Source organism: Cannabis sativa, chromosome 4, assembly GCF_029168945.1.
Source record: "Cannabis sativa cultivar Pink pepper isolate KNU-18-1 chromosome 4, ASM2916894v1, whole genome shotgun sequence".
NCBI classification, from domain to species: Eukaryota; Viridiplantae; Streptophyta; class Magnoliopsida; order Rosales; family Cannabaceae; genus Cannabis; species Cannabis sativa.
This window is the reverse complement of record NC_083604.1, coordinates 22,452,022-22,472,960: the sequence shown is the minus strand read 5'-3', so window position 1 is coordinate 22,472,960 and position 20,939 is coordinate 22,452,022. Positions and strand designations below refer to the sequence as shown.

The 20,939-nt window shown below is 28.2% G+C and overlaps 1 protein-coding gene across 1 annotated transcript; it reads right to left on the bottom strand.

The window, feature by feature from the left end:
* Positions 1-2,936: 2,936 nt before the first annotated feature.
* LOC115715087 (uncharacterized) lies at positions 2,937-4,096 on the bottom strand. The gene has a single exon (XM_030643886.2). The coding sequence runs from the start codon at positions 3,853-3,855 to the stop codon at positions 3,286-3,288; it is 570 nt and encodes a 189-aa protein (XP_030499746.2). The 5' UTR covers positions 3,856-4,096; the 3' UTR covers positions 2,937-3,285.
* Between the last annotated feature and the right edge of the window lie 16,843 nt (positions 4,097-20,939).

The following is a 20,939-nucleotide window of genomic DNA, read 5'->3' as shown; positions in this document are numbered from 1 at the left end:
CCCACTTACGGGGTCCGACGTCCTCATTGACCACACTTCCGGCTGGGTCAAGGCTCTGATACCATTTGTAACGTCCTTGCTTCAAGCCTCCATTGGGCCCTTACACCCACGGAATGAATGACTCTTATACACGAGTACGTCACTTTGGCTGCTTCATGGACTGACGACTGACCCTACAGACCAACACGAGTGTTTCCAGCGTGCTTTGTCCTCGCTCACACGCTTCCTAGGAAGACTTCCCAGGAGGTCACCCATCCTAAAATTGCTCCAAGCCAAGCACGCTTAACTGTGGAGTTCTTTCGAGATGGGCTACCGAAAAACAAGATGCACCTTGTTGATATAGGTAGTACCAATCAATCCATTTAAGCCCTCTTCAACTGTGTAGTCTCATACCTACACAGTCTCAGAATCATCCCACTTGACCTTCCCCAGGCGGTGTGGGATTGCACAGCTTACCCGGTGTTTCCCCTTACGGATCACGGGACTACTAACTGTCACACATGGCCTGACACGAGGGACAAGATCTGATCCTGTGTCAAATAAAGGTGTAACTGTCTATTGAGCAACTCTTGTATAACGCTAACATGTCCATCATCTACAAGACTGCTATCGCGCTCCAACTTTATCACTAATGGAAGTTCCGCCCGAGAGTCATCTGTCCCAACTACCTTCCAGGCAAGGCCGACCCTGAAACAAAGTGGGCCATAGGGAAAAAAAATTTTGGGCCCTTATGTTAGAAAAAATGTGGTATTTTTCAAAATCGGTAAAAAAAAATGTATAATTTTAAAAGAGAAAAAAAAATTTGGGCCCCTGGGCTGGGTGGGCCCTAGGCACAGGCCTAGCCCGCCTATGCCCAAGGCCGGGCCTGCTTCCAGGTCTGAGAGACATTCCTTGACTCATAGGTAATTTTGACTAATCTTTGCCGCTGCTATATTTTTCCCTCCAATCGTGCCACATGTCTTATGCATGAAAACTTGGATAACATTTACCCTTAAGCTTTTGAGACTCTTTAAATCGCAGGAGCTTGCTATCTTTCCCAATACTGACCGTTGACACGTGCCGATGATTTCAGTCGCGGATACATCTGTGAATGAGTTAAACTCTACCTAGGGCAAATACGACATTTACAAAGATCTGAATGCACTATTCCTAGTGGTTCTTTGGCACACTCTCCCTTTGTAGAGAAAGAATATTTTGTCATTTTTATTTCTAGGCAAGACTCGCAAACTGGTAATTCACCTAAAGTGACATTTTTTAATGGACTACCTTTGGTTAACCTGTGAAGTCTATCATAGCCTATATGACCAAGACGTAAGTGCCGTAAATATATTTTGTCTTCATTATCGATCTTTTAGTTTTTGTGGTTTCTAGGTTTGGCTATCTTAAACAGTGCGTTATTAAGCGCAAATGGTTCATCTGGTTTAAGAACATAAAGCTTTTATTCTATAGATGCAACACAAATTTGAATATCATTACGAGAAATGATAGAACCAGAACTCAAAAAATTCAATTTATACTGTTGCAACTGTAAACATATATCTACACACATACCTATATATATACACACATACATATACAGACATATCCATATACACAAAAATATACATATACATACATACATACATACATACATACAAATGTGGATATATTCATACCCGTATAAATAAAAATAATTAAAAATAAATATATATAACATTAAAATTCAATTTAAAGTTACCTTAAATTAGAGATGAGGATGGTGACTCCGATTTCGGCGGCTACAGTAGTGGTGGAGATGATTCGGGATTTAATTTTTTTTTTTTTAAGAAAAAAATTTAAAAGAGAGAGAGAAAATGGTAGTGGTGGAGATAGAGAGGATGGTGGTGAAGATGATTGGGAATGGTGGAGGTGGTGGAGGTGGGTGGTTATGGCGGATTTGGGTAGTTATGGTAGTGACGACGAAGTGGAAAAGAGGAAGAAGAAAAGAAAATGGGAAGAAAGGATTTGGTTTGAGTTTTATTTAGCTTCAATTTTCGCTAGAAAAGTTAGGCTCGCATGTTTTAAAACAAATAAAATATTAAAATAAGTGTTTAATTAACGTAAAAAGTTTTCTCAACAAGCTTAATTGCTCCGGCAAAACTGTTTCACTTAATTTTTATTCTCACATTTTTACTGTGCGAAAAATTAACCGTCTTTTTCTTTGGACTTTTGTCGATACACCTCTACGCCAACAAGTCTTTTTACTCGCCAAAAAATCGTACCTTTTGGCGCTTAGTTTCCTAACTTATGTTGGCAAATTATTCTCGTTTAAACAACTCACTAACAAAGGTGATTAAAGGGAAATTCCCTTATTTTAGCCGGCAAAACTAAAATTCGCCGGGTGATGACAAAAATTATTTTTGTTGTGGTGATGGTTTTGTTTTTTTTAATAAAAATATAATTTAAATAATATTTTTTTGGTAAAAATATTAAAAAAAAAAACAAACAGATAAATAGAAATGATGACTTATATATATAAAAAGATAGAATTAAGGAGTTAAAAGAAAAACAAATTTGAATTGATTTTAAAAAGCCAATATTACAAACTTATACCTTACCATTCTGTATATACATAATATAATATAATATAATAAATATGCAAAATATGATGAAGTCCCACAGTTGATGTTTCTTGACTGATAAAGATGCATGTGTCTGTATGTGTTTAGAATGAATTTCATGCCGCGTGTTTTACTTGGGAATATTATTACAAATGGATCCACGTAAAGAGACCTCCCGTTTCTTTAATTAGTTTCCTATCAAATATCGTTTTCTTTTTGTATACTTTTCCTTTGGCGGTAGGTTTACTTTCTTCTCTTTAATTATAATTGGACCAATTAAATAAGAAGTTGTATTCAAACTTTGACACATTGTAACAAGCTAGATTCCTAATAAAATACAAATCAACCATCCAAGAATAAAACTTAAAACTCATTCCATTTATACATTAATCACTTTGATGATCAATAAAGTATATATATACTTTTCAATGAGAAATATTTGCTCATTTTTTCAAAAATAAATCCCAGATATACACTCTCTGGCTTAATTACTGATAATCAAAACCAATCTAGTCACAAATAACAAAATCTGACTAATATACATGATACAGAATTGTCGACTAAGTCTATTTATATAATATATGTTTTCTAATTAAAAAGGATAAACCAATTTATATATATGTATATGAAGGAAAAGAAAAAGAAGTAACAAAATCATGAAATTAAATTTTAATTCCTACCAATTAATAGAGTTGGAAAATAATTTTTATCTTAAACGAATTGGCTCTTCTTTTATGGTCTCCAGCATAGGTTTCCTGGATCTGCATGCAGCTAATCTGTACTTAAATTCCGGCACAATTTGATCGAACGCTTCAAGTCCGTCAAAACTCAATGACGACGTCGTTTGCCCCTTCTCCTGATCTTCATCGCCGCCGCTCTGCTCAACAAAATTACCTACTTTTCCATTGCCGGCGCCGGACTCAGGTAAAATTCTAACTTTTCCGCCCGATATCCTTTTGGCGGCGGAGTTGGCAGCCATGAAAAACACAGCCAAGTCGGCGGCGGTGACGATGGAGTTGACTCTTCTCATCGGGAACATGACGTAGACATTACCGAATTCCAATTCCTCGTCTGCGGCTAGGGCGGAGAATCGTCTGCCGATGTGAAGAGACTTTGAATTGGCTAAGAAGAAATTGGGACATTCCAACATGAGCTCCGCCGCCTTGACGATCTGATCCCGGAGCTGTCGCACTTCGCCGCCTGGGAAAACCACTCTCACTGCTTTGGAATTTTTCATCAAAGGCGTCGCCAAACTGCACGAAACATAGTTCCCCATAATGATAATTAATAATAATCTTTCTTCTTCTTCTTTCTCCTCTTCTTCCAGTAAAATGTTTTGACAGAAAAACTAAGAAATAGATAAGAGAGAATACAAAAAGTGGTTTGGTTTTTAAGTTTGAGGAAATTTACGTATGAGAAAACAATTATATATAGGAAGAGAGAGAAAGAGAGATAGTCAAATAGAGCCGGAATATTTGAGATGTGGTTAAAATAATAATAAAAATCATGTGGGTGTGTGTGTAACGAGTTAAAAAAAATAAAGTGGTAGTTATATTTTGTGGGGTATGTTTTCGTTAATTAATTTGGTATAATATTTATTATTATAATAATATTTTCAAAAGATATTTAAATATTTTTAATTTTATTTGAATATTATAATAAATGGAATGCGCGTTATATATTTTTTTTGTTTGATTTGGTTGAAAATTAAAGTCAATTAAGCGAAATATTAAAGGATAGATAAATAGGAAAAGGAGAAAAAGAATTTGCATGTGTTTGATGCCCTATTGTCACGCCATTTTTAGCTGTAAATGCGTGTGGGACCACCGTGATGACTCTTCCAGCTATGGCTAGTGGTGTGTCTCTGTTTGGAAGCTCGGAAAGTTTCCTTTTCAATTTTCCCAGAAACTTTATATATTTTATTAAAAAGAAAAGACAGACAGATCCAAGTTTATCTGTTTTATATGTTTATCAATATGTATTGTTTGCTTCGTGTGACAAGTGGGGTTTGATAGTTTTGTTGTCCCTTTATTATATGATCTATCCCGTAAAGAGATTATCATGAGAGCCTATATCTTTTTTCTTTTGTCATATTTTGTAGTTTCTTTCTTCTGAGACGTTACAAGAAAAAGAAAAAAAAAAAATGAATAAAGAAATAAAGAAAGAAATTTCCTTAAAAAAAATAATAAAGAAAGAAATGACTAGAGATAAGAGACTAATTAATAGCCTTCAAGCTTCTCATATATCAAATCAATTGTTTGTGTGCATTGTTTTTTCGCAAGAAAAAATAAAAAATTGTTGTGTCGTGTGTACATATACATGTATAACATATGTTTCAAAAATATGTCATATATGTAACGATATATTTGTATTGTACACATATATTTATATTAATATAAAAATATAATTAAATTCTATTGATTTGCAATTAGTTATATATGCAAAATTATAATATATATAGTTTGATTGGACTCGAATCTAGGACTCAAAGTTGAAACCAGACACGGTACTACCTAATAAGTGCAAAACGACACCAAATTAAATATTATTTTCAGCATAAATAATAATAATAAGTTCGCCATAATTGCAATTTCTAGTTTAATTTGGTTCTCAATTCTCATCATATCATATATAGACATATTACCTAATTAAATATTCACCACGTGTATACACTATCTATGGCTAGCTCTTGGGCTTCACTCACATATCCACTGGCAAGGTGTATTTTATTTGTTCATACACAAGTTAAATTAACTTTACCCAAATTTATTAAAAAAAAAAAAACTTTATTGAAATTATGTTACTTTATTACAAATATATATGTTATTTTATTAGAATGTTTACACTAGATATACTAAAATTTTTAATTTATTTATTTTTATAAGCATTTTTTTATTCTGTATATTTTATATTGTGTACTATATTAAATTTTTACAGTTATTTTACATTTATTTTTTAGTTGTTTCACTATTTTTTTAATTATTTTGTTTTATTATTTACAATTGTTTTATATTTTTATAAAAAATTCTGTGTGACAGTAAAATTATTAACATTTGTTTAAAATTCAATATTTTTATAAAAACCCTATTTTATATATAGTTGTACGTAGATCACTTTGTTTTTTTTTTTGGAAGATATATATATTGCAACCACAAAGAAAGAGATACAAATAAAAGTACCGGTTACAATATAATTAGATAATCTCTGGAACTTTGCCATTCCAAAGAACCTCCCTCTCAAGCCTTATAGCAGCTTTAACCAGATTAAGAGACATTACATTATGATCCCTCAGCACTTGAATAACAGCTGCAGAAGGGAAAAAAAAAAGAGAGACACGATAGTATTTGTTCAACCACATCAGATAAAGCTGACTTATCCTTCCAACGATGCTTCACTCTATGCATAAGAAGCTGACAATCACTTGCAATGCAATGCAATCCAAAGGGAACCTTACGACCATGCACCGACGAAGAGCCCAAAGCAAAACTTTTGCTTCAGCAAATAAGGGGGATAGAATACCATCAAAAGGAGAGGACATAGAAGCCACAATATCACCCTTACTGTTAGTAAATACTGCTCCAATTCCAACCTTATGCTCGTGATCATTCAAGGCAACATCTACATATAATTTTAAATAACCTAGTTTGGGGATTACTGGTATAGAATTGTCAGGGCTGCAACCTAAAAACACTTTAGGAAGAGGGTGAGCATGAAAATCCTGGGCATCATCAAAATCTTGCAGCAGACCTGAAATATGTAAATCAGCAGAGGAAAAAGAAATCTTGCTTTTGTTAAACCGGCTGATATTACGACGGTTCCAAATTTCCCAAATAATTCTGAGGAAGAATCTGAGATCATTCTTAGATAAGTCTTGAAAACCTCTTAAAAGAAACTCACAAATATCACAATTCCTATTAAGCAAATATAAACCTTTAAATCTAGAGTCTTTCCACTCTCTTGAAGCTCTGGAACACTCTAATAGAGCATGGGTAACAGATTCAGGACACCTAGAGCAAAGAGAACACAAAGGGTTTGACAAGATTTGTTGTGTGGAAAAGATTTAAGGCAGTAGGAAGACTATGATGAAAGGTCTTCTAAATAAAATGTTTTATTTTTAGGGGCATTTTCAAATTCCAAAGAGTCGTCCACCATCTAACAAGGGTAGCATTACTAGAAGAAGTCGGTAAAGAACTAACAGATTTGGCCAAATGGTAAGCTGAACTCACAGTGAACAAGCCAGAGGAGTGATATTCCCAAATGAGAGTATCCTCCATAGAAACATGGACCACCTCATCATCAAAGTACGAAAATAATCTATCCCTATTCCAACAATATATCATCAAAGTTAGTTTTCTTCTGTATCATGTGATTCGTTTCTTGAATCTTGTTCTTGCAAAACTATTTTGGTAAAATTACAATATCTCTCTGAATATAATTTCAATTTCAAAGATTTTGGTATCATTGGAAATGGAATTTAATTTTTCTAAAACTTTCATGAGATATTATCTTCTAGTTCTGAACCATTCAATGCCAAAAGTTTATATTTTTGTTGAGTTGTGTAATTCGTTACTCCATATTCCTTCTCAAAAATAGTTTCGGTAAAACTATCATAACTCCCTCAATTTTTAATCCATTTTTTATGACCTTTATGTCATTGGAAAGATAATTGAATTTCCTATAATTTTTATGAAGACATCTTTCACTGAATTCGTGTAGTTTTTGGTCAAAAAGAGTGTTCTTTTTGCTGTACTGTAAGAGTGTAAATTTTAATATTAGGGCCCTGACCCATGTCTTATATTAGAGGTAGTAGTGACGAGATAACAAGTCTTAAGCAGTGAGATTTGAGGTAAGGAAAATAGATAGTTTTGTATGTATTTATCTGCCTAAATTTAAATTCTTTATGTATTGGAATGTGATTTATGATTTATTATTATGAATATATATATATGGTACTGAGAATGCGTGGTATGGACACAATATGAGTTTGTGAATTGTTATATAGATAATGGTTTTTTGACTTGTATATGTTGTATGTTGTATTTGTATATTGTAAGTTATATGTTATATATTGTATACTAACGTCTCAAGTAAAATGAGGGACCATGGTGGGGTATGATACGGGGTAAGGCTGTTGAATGTAGAGATACCCTACCCTGTATTTTTTTAAGTCGTGTATGAGATTGTTATGGTGGGATATGATACAAGATAAGGCGTTGAATGTAGAGATACCCTATCCTACATTTGTCTGATTCGTTTATGACATCATTATGGTAAGGTATGATATGACGACAGTGCTGTTGAATGTAGAGATACCTTATTCCATAACAATGGTAGGGCTAAATGTGCCCAGGTTATTATAGGGCCAGGTTAGGCCCAGGTTATGTATGTAGTGGCTATGATACGCCACATCATGGTACAAACATGATATGATTGAAATAGTTATTATATGTTATTACTATGATTGTGCTATAAGTATGATGCTAGGGTTATGATCTCTACATATATGTAATAGTTTCGTTCAGCACATATGTATATGATATAAATTTCTATATCTAGAGTTATTTAACTTATGGTTATGAGCTAAGGTATATGATATTGCTAAAACTGGAAACGTTAATACTGTAAGAAATAGTATTGTTGTGAATTTTAAAGTGTGTATGGTGTATTGAATGCTATTGTATGTGAAGTATTTCCTTACTTGGCTGTTAGCTCACCTCCTTACTTTTCCCCTACAAATATTAGATAGGGAGGTACGTATAGTGAGAAGGGTAAGTTTTGGTATGTATACTGTGAACGACTATGGACGGGCAAACGATCTAGAATGTCGGTGGTGTCTTAATTTTATTTTAAGCAGTTGATAAATCTAAACACAGTGGAAATGTATTATTTAAAATCATTTACTTATTGTATCTTGTTTTACAAATTAAGGATCCTTCTCAGTTGCATTTTGATTTCTAAAACCTACTATTGTATTTCAAGTATTTTTTTTTATCTTTTTAAATTATGCATTAAAATAGTATTTTTGTAAAGTAAGGTAAAATATCGAGACGTCACAACTTGTCTGCTGACTATTACAACCTTCTGAAGTGTTGTGGATGGAGTTGGATCACATTCCATCCTTCTATGCTCATTTCTTCCGTCTTGACTAAAGTATTTTTGGAATACTTGCACTGTAGTTGCAACATTGGCTGATTTTGGTGCAAAATTGTTACTTTCATTTGCTTTTACTATCCTCCTTACTTCGTCCAAAATTTATTTTCCTCTTTATACTGTCGCTATTGATTTCTCATTTGTTTAGAGTTCTGTGGTAATGCTACAGGCTGCATTTGATCAGATGTTTGCTGAGAATCTGACCCACTCGCATGCCCATGGTCATAATGAATTTGAGTTCTATTCATTTTAGCTTGCATATTAGCCATTTCAGGCATAAATTTTTTCATAGTGCGATTAACATCCTCTCGATACTGCCTGCTTTAGTCCTGATCCTATTTACGCTTTTCTTCAGCATCACATTGTTCCTGTTGGAATCTTTCCTCCGCAAGATGTCACATCTCTTCGTTGTGCTTGTCTCTTGCGGCCATTCTCTGATTCATTTCTCTCATCTGTAGTGCGAATGTTGTAGTTGGATCTAGGACTGGATTCAATGTATCTCCTTCACTCTGAGCTGTTTCTTTCTCTGATACCTTTCCCATCTTAGTTCATATTCTTAACTTTAACTTTTTGTTCAAGAGGTTCCCGCGGACAGCGCTAGCTGTTGAAAATTAGCTAAACAAATTCTTATTAAGACTTTGAATTCTTTATACCAAGTTCTATCTAGTCGAATTATATTCTCATTTGGTTTATAAAATTTTCCTCTCAATTCTCTCGATTGGGTATGAGTTGTCAGCTCTCTGAATTCAAGTATGAATTTGAGGGTGTATTATAAGAATTTCAGCTAGTTTGGTGTGATCAAGAATTCATCGTCTCCCTTTTTTAAATAATAGGGTCTTCTATTTATAGGTGGAAGGAATGCTCGATTCATTCTTCTTTCCTATTTTGATTTGCTCACGTGCGCTTATTTTCATCTGCTGCTCATTGCACCTTCTCTTCCTTTCTAAGCTTTGCTCCACATTTCTTCTTATGTAGAGCTCTGCTCTTCCACCTCGAGTTTCCTGCTCTATTTTCTTTTAATGAAAGGACGTGTTTCTCTTTATGAACTATGATACTATAAGATCAGCTTTTTCTTCTTAAATTTATTTTCTAAAATTATTTATTGACCATTAGGATTATTTTTATTCTTTATATATATGAAACATTTTTCAATGTATAGTACCTATTAATCCTTATTAAATAAATTTAACTATAAATATTAATTTTAAAAATATTAAACCATAAGATTTTAATCTATTGAAGAAGAAGAAAAGAGAAATTTATTTTTATATGCTTAATTTGACTAATTAATTAAAAAATATATAAAAAATATCTTTTTTTATACTATAACAAAAATATATTTATATACAATATATTTAAGTCAAACTTAATTATTTTTTTTATTTTTTCTTTAGGAAAAAACATTTTTTTTCTGCCAATAAAACAACTTCAACCAATATAATATAAAAATGAAATATTTTTCTATTTAAATAAAAAAAAATTAAACATAAAAACTTAAATTTTCTTTATACTACTTGCTTGTAATAATCATGGAGAGTCTTATATAATATGCTGACAGGGTTAAATAGTAAGAGATTGATCGTAAGTCGTAATTAGATAATAGACCAATTATTTAGTGAAAAATTAAAAGATGATTATTAGATTATTACCTAATCAGATGAAATTAAATGAAATATAGGTATTTAGAAATGTTGTTTTTGTCGGTGGGTTATGACACAATACACATGCCATTTAGCAGAGCTATGTAGTTGGGTTTGGCCTGAAGACAATATTGAAAATAAATAATGAGTACGTTTTTCAGAATTGAATAATGAAGTGCACGGTGTAGAGGACGGTCCAATATGGTTTACTACCTCCTTCAGGACACGTACCTTTGTCCTTAATAAGTCCTATCCTAATAAATAATATATAATTCACAATAATTGTGGCCCTCTCTTATACTCCTTTACTAGACACAACAATTATATACAGCAAAATGTATTTAGCTAATTCTAGTGGGTCTACTTCTTAATTATCAATAAAAGTGACTTTATTAGCCAAATTCAACAGAAATACCAACACCCAACCAATATGGTAAACCCAAGTATAAATATATGTTAGTAGGATGTCCTAATCAAGTATTAATGTCCTATATTTAATATACTCTTTATTTTCTTTTAGAAAAAATAAATAAAGAGTATGTTAAGTGCATATATACATTTAATATACTCTTATTTGATCAAGATATATATATATATATATATATATATATATTCAGTAAAATTAAGTGCATATAATATATGCTTTGGTTCGGCAATAAAAAAGATAAAAAAAAATTAAATTTGATTTAAATATTTTTTATATAAATATATTTTTTATTTGTGAAATGAAATATTTTTTAATTTTTTAGGGGAATAACCCTATATACTATTTTTTAATTTTTTTTTTAAAAAAAAAAATTATAGTTTGGATTGCTTCGGTAGTTGTTTTGGTGACTTCCATGTAGGTTGCTATATAGATTTTTGTTACGATTTATGTTGTTTCGTTGGTTGATGTGCGGATGTCCGTATAAATACAAAAAAAAAAAAAAAAAAACTACTTTTGAAGTGTAACAATAAAAAAAATATTTTTTTAATTAAATAACTAAATTAAGCATAAAAGTTCAAATTTTACTTTTATTATTCTCCATGGATCAAAATATAACGATTTAATATTTATAAATAAATTTATTTAATAACTATAAATAGGTAATACCGATTGACAAATATTTCATATACGTTGTTAAGCAAAAAATTGTACGTTTAAAGTATTAAAACAAATACAAAACACAATTTCATATATGCGAAATTTATAGCATAAAATTTTATTAATTTAAGTTCTATCCATCTAAAATTATAAGAGTAATCTCTTAATTACAAATTCTTTTATTTAATGAAAATACCTTTTGATTACAATTACGATGATATTAAATGTTTTGAAATAATTTGGAGAAATTGAAGGTGAATTTGGAATTGCGGCTAAACTCAATAATTTTGGCTAACTGAGCTGCCTACATACTTTTTTTGTGAAAGATCAAGCCACTTTTAGTTCGGAATATGATATTTTTAGAATTTGAATATAAGAATTTCGGTATGTGACTCTTTTTAGGAATTCTTTGCTATTTAAAAATTTAGAAAAACTCATCGGTGAATGACCTTTTATTGAGTTTTGAGATTTTTGTTTCATATCATTTTGTGGTACTGACGACTACACTTAGTCTTAGCATCTAAGTTGGCTACGTATCTATTTTTAGGAATCAAGTCAAACGTAGTTCCGAGAGTGTTAAAAGATTTTGTATCTTCGATAATTTTGTGGAGAATTAACTCACTTTGAGATTTTGAGATAAATGACTACACTTGAAATTTTTTTTGAGGTAAAAGATCTTACTCGGGATTTTTAAGGTGAATGATCTTATTTGGAATTTAATAAGGTGAATGACTTTATTTGGGATTTAATAAGGTGAATGACCTCATTTGAGAATTTGAGGATTTGTAGTTGTAGCTAATCTTTACAATTAGGTTGCTTACGTATCCTTTGGGAGGAATCAAATCGAACGTAGTTCATATAACTTTGTAAGAAATGAATTCTTTGGAGAAAATGAGTTTGTTTTTAATAAAACTAATATCACTTAAATAGATTTAGAGATCATTTGAATTACAATACTATTTTGATGGGAATTATAAAATGATTCAAATTAATTAGGAGATTTTGTATTTTTATAAAAGTAATTTGAATATTCTATTACGAAATTAAATCCCACAATATTTGAGAATGATATTTTGACAAGAATTATGACTATATTTTTTTCTATCATTTTGTATTTTGTCAGATATTAAAATTTTTATTTGACACATATAATTATAATTTTTTCTTATTGAATTAATTGTGCAATTCATACTTTAATGGCATAGCTTATATGTCCTTATTTGTTAGGGTTATTTATAAATATATATATATATATATATGTATGGAACATTTTTTAATGGGTATTATCCATGAATGATTACTAAACAAATTTAACTATAAATATTAATTTTAAAAATATAAAACCATCGAATTTTGATCTAATAACGAATAATGAAATCACAAATTTGAATTTCTATGCTTAATTTAACTACTTAATTAAAAAAAATATCAAAAAATATCTCTTTTTACACTATATCAAAAATATTTTAATACAAAAATATTTAACTCAAACTCAACTTTTTCTTTTCTTATTTTTCTTGCTTAAAAACTTTTTTTTAAAAATTTTTTTTACCGATGGAACAATCTCAGCCCATATGATATAAAAATGAGAGATTTTTTTAATTAGATAAAAAAAAAAATTAAGCATAAAAACTCAAAATTTTCTAATTTTACCCATTCATGGATAATACTCATTAAAAGTGCACCCTTATATATATAAATATATATATATATATATATATATACTTGACACATTAAACATTTTAAACAATATAAATTTATTTAATGGCTAATTGAATTTATACACAAACAGAATTAGTTAGTAGGCTAACTCTCTTTAAATATGTATACATATACACTACAACATTAAGGACCAATAGCGGCGGGCCCCTCGGCCGCTATTGGTCCCCAATCTGGCCGCTAAAGGGCAATAGCGGCGGACCTCGGCCGCTATTGGTCCGCCGCTATTGCTTGGCAGCTATTACTAGTATTAGCGGCCAAAAACAGGGTCCGCCGCTAATACTATTAGTAGCGGCGGAGCAATAGCGGCGGGACCCCGCCGCTATTGCCCCGTGTCGGTTTCGTGTTTCGAGATCGACACGGGGCAACAGCGGCGGGTCCCGCCGCTATTGCCCCGCCGCTAATACCCATTAAAATAAAAAAAAATAATAAATATTTATAAATAATAAATAATAAATAATAATAAATATATATTAATCTTATATATAAATAAATAATTAATTAATATACGAATATTTAAAAAATAAATCTAATTAATATAATTAAAACAATTTAATAAAATTTATTAATAATTTAAAATTGTCTCCAAAGTAATTAACTTTAACATAATAATCCTAATAAAATATTGTCTCAAAATTAAACTAAATTATTACAAAACATAAATAAATTATTCATTAACATCTTCATTCAAGTCTCTAATTATGAAGTCTTGATCTGGATTATTTTCGGTACGAGTCCCCGAAGCCCGTGGCGGAGAAGGCACATACGCTTGGTCTGATGATAAACCCAGCGTTAAATTACCGAGCTCAGCTTGGTTGAAAATGGGAGTTGAAAAAAATTGGTTCTCCTGCGATGAACTCCCAAATAATCCAAAATCAGCAAAGTTTGAGCCGAGCGGAGGAGACTCTGACGGTGTTCGGTATAAGAACTGATTTCCCATTGGCGGAGCAGACTGTTGTTGCTGCTGAGGAAATTGCTGAGGAAAAGATTGGGGTTGTTGCTGCTGCAAAAAATTTTCAAACCTATTATTTATACATCTTACACAAGGACATCGAATTCTTCCATCACAATCCTTGTGTTCTGATGCCATTGCTAAAAAGGCTTGTAGACCATTCCAAAATTCATGACAACCACGATTTCTGATTTTGGTCCAAGATTTATCGATTGTCGCCATCTACAATTTAGGCGACAATTAAAGTGTTACAAATTTGAATGATTTGTAAAGTGTTAAGAAATATAACAAAGCTATGGTATATATTTGTAAATATACCATAGTATTGAGATATTCTTTTCAACATTAATAAAATTTTATGAATATTTTATGAATTACACACATTTAAATAAAAATTTTATTCATTAAAATTTTTATGTTATTTATTCATTTATATAAAAAAAGTAATAAATTTAGTTTCTAGATTTAAATAATTATTTTTTTAAACAATTTACTAAAAATTTACAAAATTTAGTTTCTAGATTTAAATAATTAATTTTAAAAAAATTTATACATTTAATTGCCAATTGCTTTAAATTAAAAAAATAAAAAATTTCTTTTTACAAATTATTTATTTTTTAAAAAAATATATTATTTAAAAATTTATATAATTTATTATAATTTAAACTAATTTTTTATTTATTTTATAAAATTCAAATTTGATTTTTTTTATTTAATTTATAAAATTAAAAGTTTATTTTTTTTATTAAATTTATAAAATTAAAAGTTTATTTTTTTGTATTTAATTTAAAAAATTAAATGTTTATTTTTATAAAATATAATTAATATTAAATTATAATTTTTTAATTCTATTATTAATCTCAATTTTTAATAATAATAAAATTATCACAACATAAAATTCCATTAACAAGTTTTTTCTAAAAACCAAACATAAAAGTTTATTAATTTAATTACAATTTATATTAAAATTAAAAAATTCATTTTATATAATTTTTTAATTTTTAGTATTTATATTATTATGTTATATTATACTTTTTTATTTTTTTCATTCTTTTCATTTTTCTTTATTTAAAAAATAACAAATTTCAAAACTTACAACCTAAAATTATATTTAATAATTTTTTTCACTATTCTCACTATATTAAGATATTATTACATATTTAACATACCAAATAAACTTAATTACATCAAATAAAAATTATAATATAACAACAACAAATAAACAATAACAAATACATACAATTCCACAAAATAAATTAAAAAAGTAAAAAAAAAACATTAATAAAATATTTATATAAACTATACAAAATATAATCTTTTAGCATATATAATATTACCAAAATAATATATATATAATATACACTTACATAAACAAAAGTAATAACATTATTATATATAATATACAAACAATACACATATTATATTATATAATACCTAAATCTTATATATATACAAAATAATATATATATACCCTAATAAAATATATATATATAAATACACATTATATTATATGTATAAATATACACATTACATTATACCCTAATAAAATATATATGTATAAATATATATGTATAAATACACATTATATTATATATATATATGTTATATGAACAGTTAATAAATTATATATATAAACTATTTTTAGTAATAAATACTCATATCTAATATATATACACATATGATATTATATAATACCTAAATCTTATATATAAACACAAAATAATATATAATACTTATTTTTTATCAATTTTCGTCAAAATTAACCAATTATCTTCATGACCAAAATGTTCCTTTTTCTAAAAATAAGAAAAAAATTATAGCAGTGTAATATATATACCCAAAAATTATAGCAGTGTAATATATAACCAATTATCGTCAAAATTATCATTATTATATATTTTTTTTTCAGCAAACTAATACACAAAATTTATATATATACCCCAATGAAATATATATCTATATACACACATTATATTATATATATACTACAATCAACAATATTATACTCTTCTAACACAAAATAAAAAAAAAAAAAACCAATATACATACCACAGTAACAATAAATCACAACCAATCCAAAAAAAAATTCAAACACAAATAAAAATAAAAAAGTTTAGATGAATACCTGTATTGAAGGGCAGTGTGCGATTGTCACCAAAATACGAGCAGAGGCGGTGGGCGGAGGCGGAGGCGGAGGCGGTGGGGGCTGACGGTTCGGAGTGGGGTAGATAGTTTGGGAGTGGTCGGAGTGGGGTTTGAAAGGGGATTAGGGTTTGATTTTTTGATTTTTGAAGAAGAAAAGAAAAATGGTAAAGTTGGGGCTGATGGGGTTTTTATAGGCCTATTAGCGGCGGGGTATTAGCGGCGGACCCCGCCGCTAATAATAATTAATTAATTTTATTTTATTTTTTTTAAAAAACAAACTACTATTAGCGGCGGGGTCCGCCGCTAATACCTCGCCGCTAATACATTTAAATGTAACGGGCGGGAATTTTCCCGCCCACTCTTTAGCGGCGGGATATTAGCGGCGGACCCCGCCGCTATTACTATTAGCGGCGGGCATTAGCGGCGGAGAGCCCGCCGCTAATAATTTTTTTTTAAAAAAAATAATTCAGCCCCCCAATAGCGGCCACACATGGCCTCCGCCGCTAATACGACCATTATTAGCGGCGGAGGAGCTCCGCCGCTAATATGGCCGCCGCTAAAGACTATAATTCTTGTAGTGATATATTATTCTTGTCCATATATAAATAGGAGAGTGGCTACCATGAAACACAAACAAGATTTTCTTCAATTTATTTTAGAATTATTTTACTATGGACATATATATAAACTACTATAAACTACCATGCATATATATAGGGGTCAAGATGTAAAATGGCCTTAAATCTAACAATTAAGTTAATAAATGTCCTTTTTTATAAAAAAAATAACAAAATGTCCATTCTGTTAAAAGTTTGATGATAATATTACAATTATAACCTTGAATAATTAAGTGTTTGGTATAGTTATTTTGCACAATAATATATCATTTTTATGTGCAATAGTATATTAAAAAAAACTGAAAGGTAGTATATTGGTTTAAGATTGTGGTATATTACTTTAATGTGCTATGGTATATAATGAACGAAAGATGGAAATTAAGAAAATGTGGAATATTAGTTTAAGTTTGAGGTATAGTTATATTTCACAAGGAAATATTGTCTTTATGTTCATTAGTATATCATGAAGGAAACAAAAAAAAAGATATGTGGAATATTAAATTAAGTTTTTGGTATATATATATTTTCTACTATATTGGTGGTATATTAATTTTTCAGTGTAGTATTTATGCTTATGATTGCAGAATATAGTTTTTATATACTTGTATATTGTGGAAAAAAATTATTTAATAGTATATTAGTTTAAGTTTATGGTATATTCATATTGGTCTAAGGTATATCGTTTGTATGTAATATGGTATATCGTGAATGATAGAAAGAAAAAAAAAACTATTAAATATTAATTTAAGGTTTTTGTATTTTTTTTTTTATTTTGTACGGTATATCTTTATTATGTGCTATGATATATTAATAAATAAATAGAGTGGTATATTATTTTTATTTGCTATGGTATATCATGAAAAAAAAGAGGAAATTAGATTGTATACCCCTTTTAACTAAGCCAATTTAATTTTTAACTTCTTTTTTTTATTCATTTATATATATATCCACATTTATAAGTAATGTGCCTATTGTACCTTTCATTTATGTTAAATGAAAAAAATATTCATATATTCAATTTCTAACTAAGAACTAATTTTCATTATATGAATGAGATAAAAGATTATCTCTGTATATAAAGATTGAATGGACTCAGTTATAGGCTAGCTACGACTTCTTTGAGTTATTTAAACAAACACTTAAAATGCATTATATATTATCTACAAGCATATACAAAACAGAAGAAAATAAAAGATTGAGAGAGGGAGAACTAGAATTAAAGACAAACTAATACAACTTTAAAAAGACAATGTCAATGCACCCTCAATATCGAATAACTAGGTAACATACCCGCTCTTCGCGCGGTTATTCTTTAAAATGTTCTTAAAATATAATAGGAAAAAATTATTAATACAATTAAAATAATAATTTAAAACATTGTAATTACATGAGAACAACTCCTTAAAATTCTATAAAAAAAACTCCTTAAAGTAATTTCTATTTTCATTTTTGAAGAAAAATACGTGTTTTGATGTGAAAGAATAACTCTAAACATTAAAGCATAATATACTCAAATACAATTATTCTCGATAAATAAGTAAATAGTCAAAATTAAGAAAGAGTTTAATCTTGATAGTCTTTATTTATTCTTTGGACATTCACATTAGCTATGCTTTGTTGTTAGTCTTTTCTTTGCTGATGAAGTGCATTCCCTCGCAAAGCATCATCTCTACATCGTAATCATCTTAAAAAACTTTAATATCATCACCGTATCTCTTTTGATGTAAAGCTATTGTTGAACCCTCTATATTGCATTATCTTGTAACATATCTTTTATGGTCCATTTTGCCACAAACTTATTTATCCTTATTAATTAACCAAAAAAAAAAAACACACATACATTAAACAAATTATAAATCAAACAAATATTTTTAAAATAAATTCAAATAATCAAATCAAAATGAACCCAAATTCATATCACATTCAAATTATAAAAATATAATAAAAAAAGTTTTATCAGATTCAAATCATTGACTATTATTATTTTTTTCACAATAATTAATATGTCTTATATATTGATGATTTCAAAATTCACTATTTCTTTGAGAAAAAAGAAATAAATGATCAAATAATTCTATTTACGTATAATGTATAATTAAAATAGACAAATACTTATAAATATCTAGTTAATAAACATTTTATAAAAGATAAAAATAGAAGAAAGTTACTTAATATAAGGTATTTTTTATATGTAAAAAAAACTTATTTATTTGAGAATATGATCAAACTTATAACGTTCAAGTTATTTTTTTTATATATAAAATATTAAATATTTTTTTCTCTAACTATTTGTTCAAATAATATCATTAAGATTGATAAGTCTTTCTTTCAAAAAAAAAAGTAGGTGTAAATATATATTTATATATATATATATATATATATATGAGAAATAAAGAAAATTATAGCAAGTTTGTTCTTTTATTTTGTAATAGAAAACATGAAGAAGAAGTACAATATATGAGATAGAAATTAAATGACTTGTATTAATTTTTTTATTTTTTATTATTGTTATTATTATTATTTATTTTTTTTTTTGCAATGATAGCAACCATAATGAACTTTTCCATTTGTAGACATTACTTTTTCTTTTTTGTTGAATTTTTATTTTGTGATAATTTTGTAAAATATCATGTAAAAACAACACCAATAGATTAAATAAATAAATAAAGACAATGTTTTCAACTACAATTGATACATATATAGATATACTACTTAAATATTTTTTAATAACTTGTACTGTAAGAGAAAGAAAAATGTTCCATAAAATAAATAATAGCTAAATTATATATTCATATCTACAATAAATATATAATTAACTTGTTAGTAAAATATCATAAGATATTGTATGCTTTTAATAAAAATTAGTAAATATGAATAAATGGTATATTAAGAGAATTGGAGATGAAAAAAAAATTATATAAATAGTTGAAATTTAATATGTTTCTATTTATTAGTTAGCATATTAACATAACTAATATTTATGAAATTAAAGCTAGAAGGTCAATAATTTTTTTGTAATCTCCACTAAAATTAAAAGAAATTAAAAAAAAACATAAAAATAATAAATTTGATAGTAATGTGATATATGTATACATAGTTATTATTATGATTATTTTCTTTTAATGATGTTATTATTATGATTATTACTACTACTTCAAAGGTCACAAAATTATTATTTTAAATTTAAGTTTTAGTATAAATAGTAATAAATAATAAATTAAATATAAAGGTAAATGAAAAATTGAACAAATGAGGACTTGAAATAATTTGTTGGAAACACGCACAGGTTAATAAAGATTGCAAAGTCACATAATTGTATTTTTAATTAATAATTAGTAATGAATGATAAAAGTAAACTAATATAAAGACCTAAAACTATAAATGAAAATTTTGAAAAAATAAATAAGTATTTGTTGAAAACATGCATGGGCTAATTGAGATTTTGAAAATTTTGCATCATTATTATTTTTAATTAATAATTAATAATAAATAATAAACAATAACCTTTAACTAAATGAAAAATTGAAAGAAAGAAAAAAAATGAGAATTTAAATCAAATAGTAAAATTTATTATAACCTCACTTGCTTTGAGCTCACAAAATAATAAAATTAGTCCGTTGCTCTCTCACTTCTATTCACCTTTTGTTGGTTATCCCTACAATAATAAACATACATCAAATTTTTATATATATTTATATATATCATGAGGAGTATGAATAAAATAGTAATCCAACAAATACAAGAGTGTTAGCAAATTGAAAGAAAAAAAATAGATTTAATAACTTAATCACACAAAATTATACAATGTTGATAGATAAAAAAATATTAAAAGAACCTTATTACTAAGGAAATCTTCCTCCTTCAATTTTCTAGAGAACTCAATTTCATATATACAAATTATAATTGAAAGCAAATAAAAAATTGCTAGAACAAAACTTGGAGTATTTACAAACTCCTCATATGTGTATATATATATATATAACTCATTTGGCCATTACACATTAATCAATAAAAAAAAATATATCAAAACACAAATCAAAATATTATTACACA

Excerpts from the sequence above, each read along its gene's own strand:
- LOC115715087 (XM_030643886.2), bottom strand. The coding sequence starts at position 3,855 with ATGGGGAACTATGTTTCGTGCAGTTTGGCGACGCCTTTGATGAAAAAT.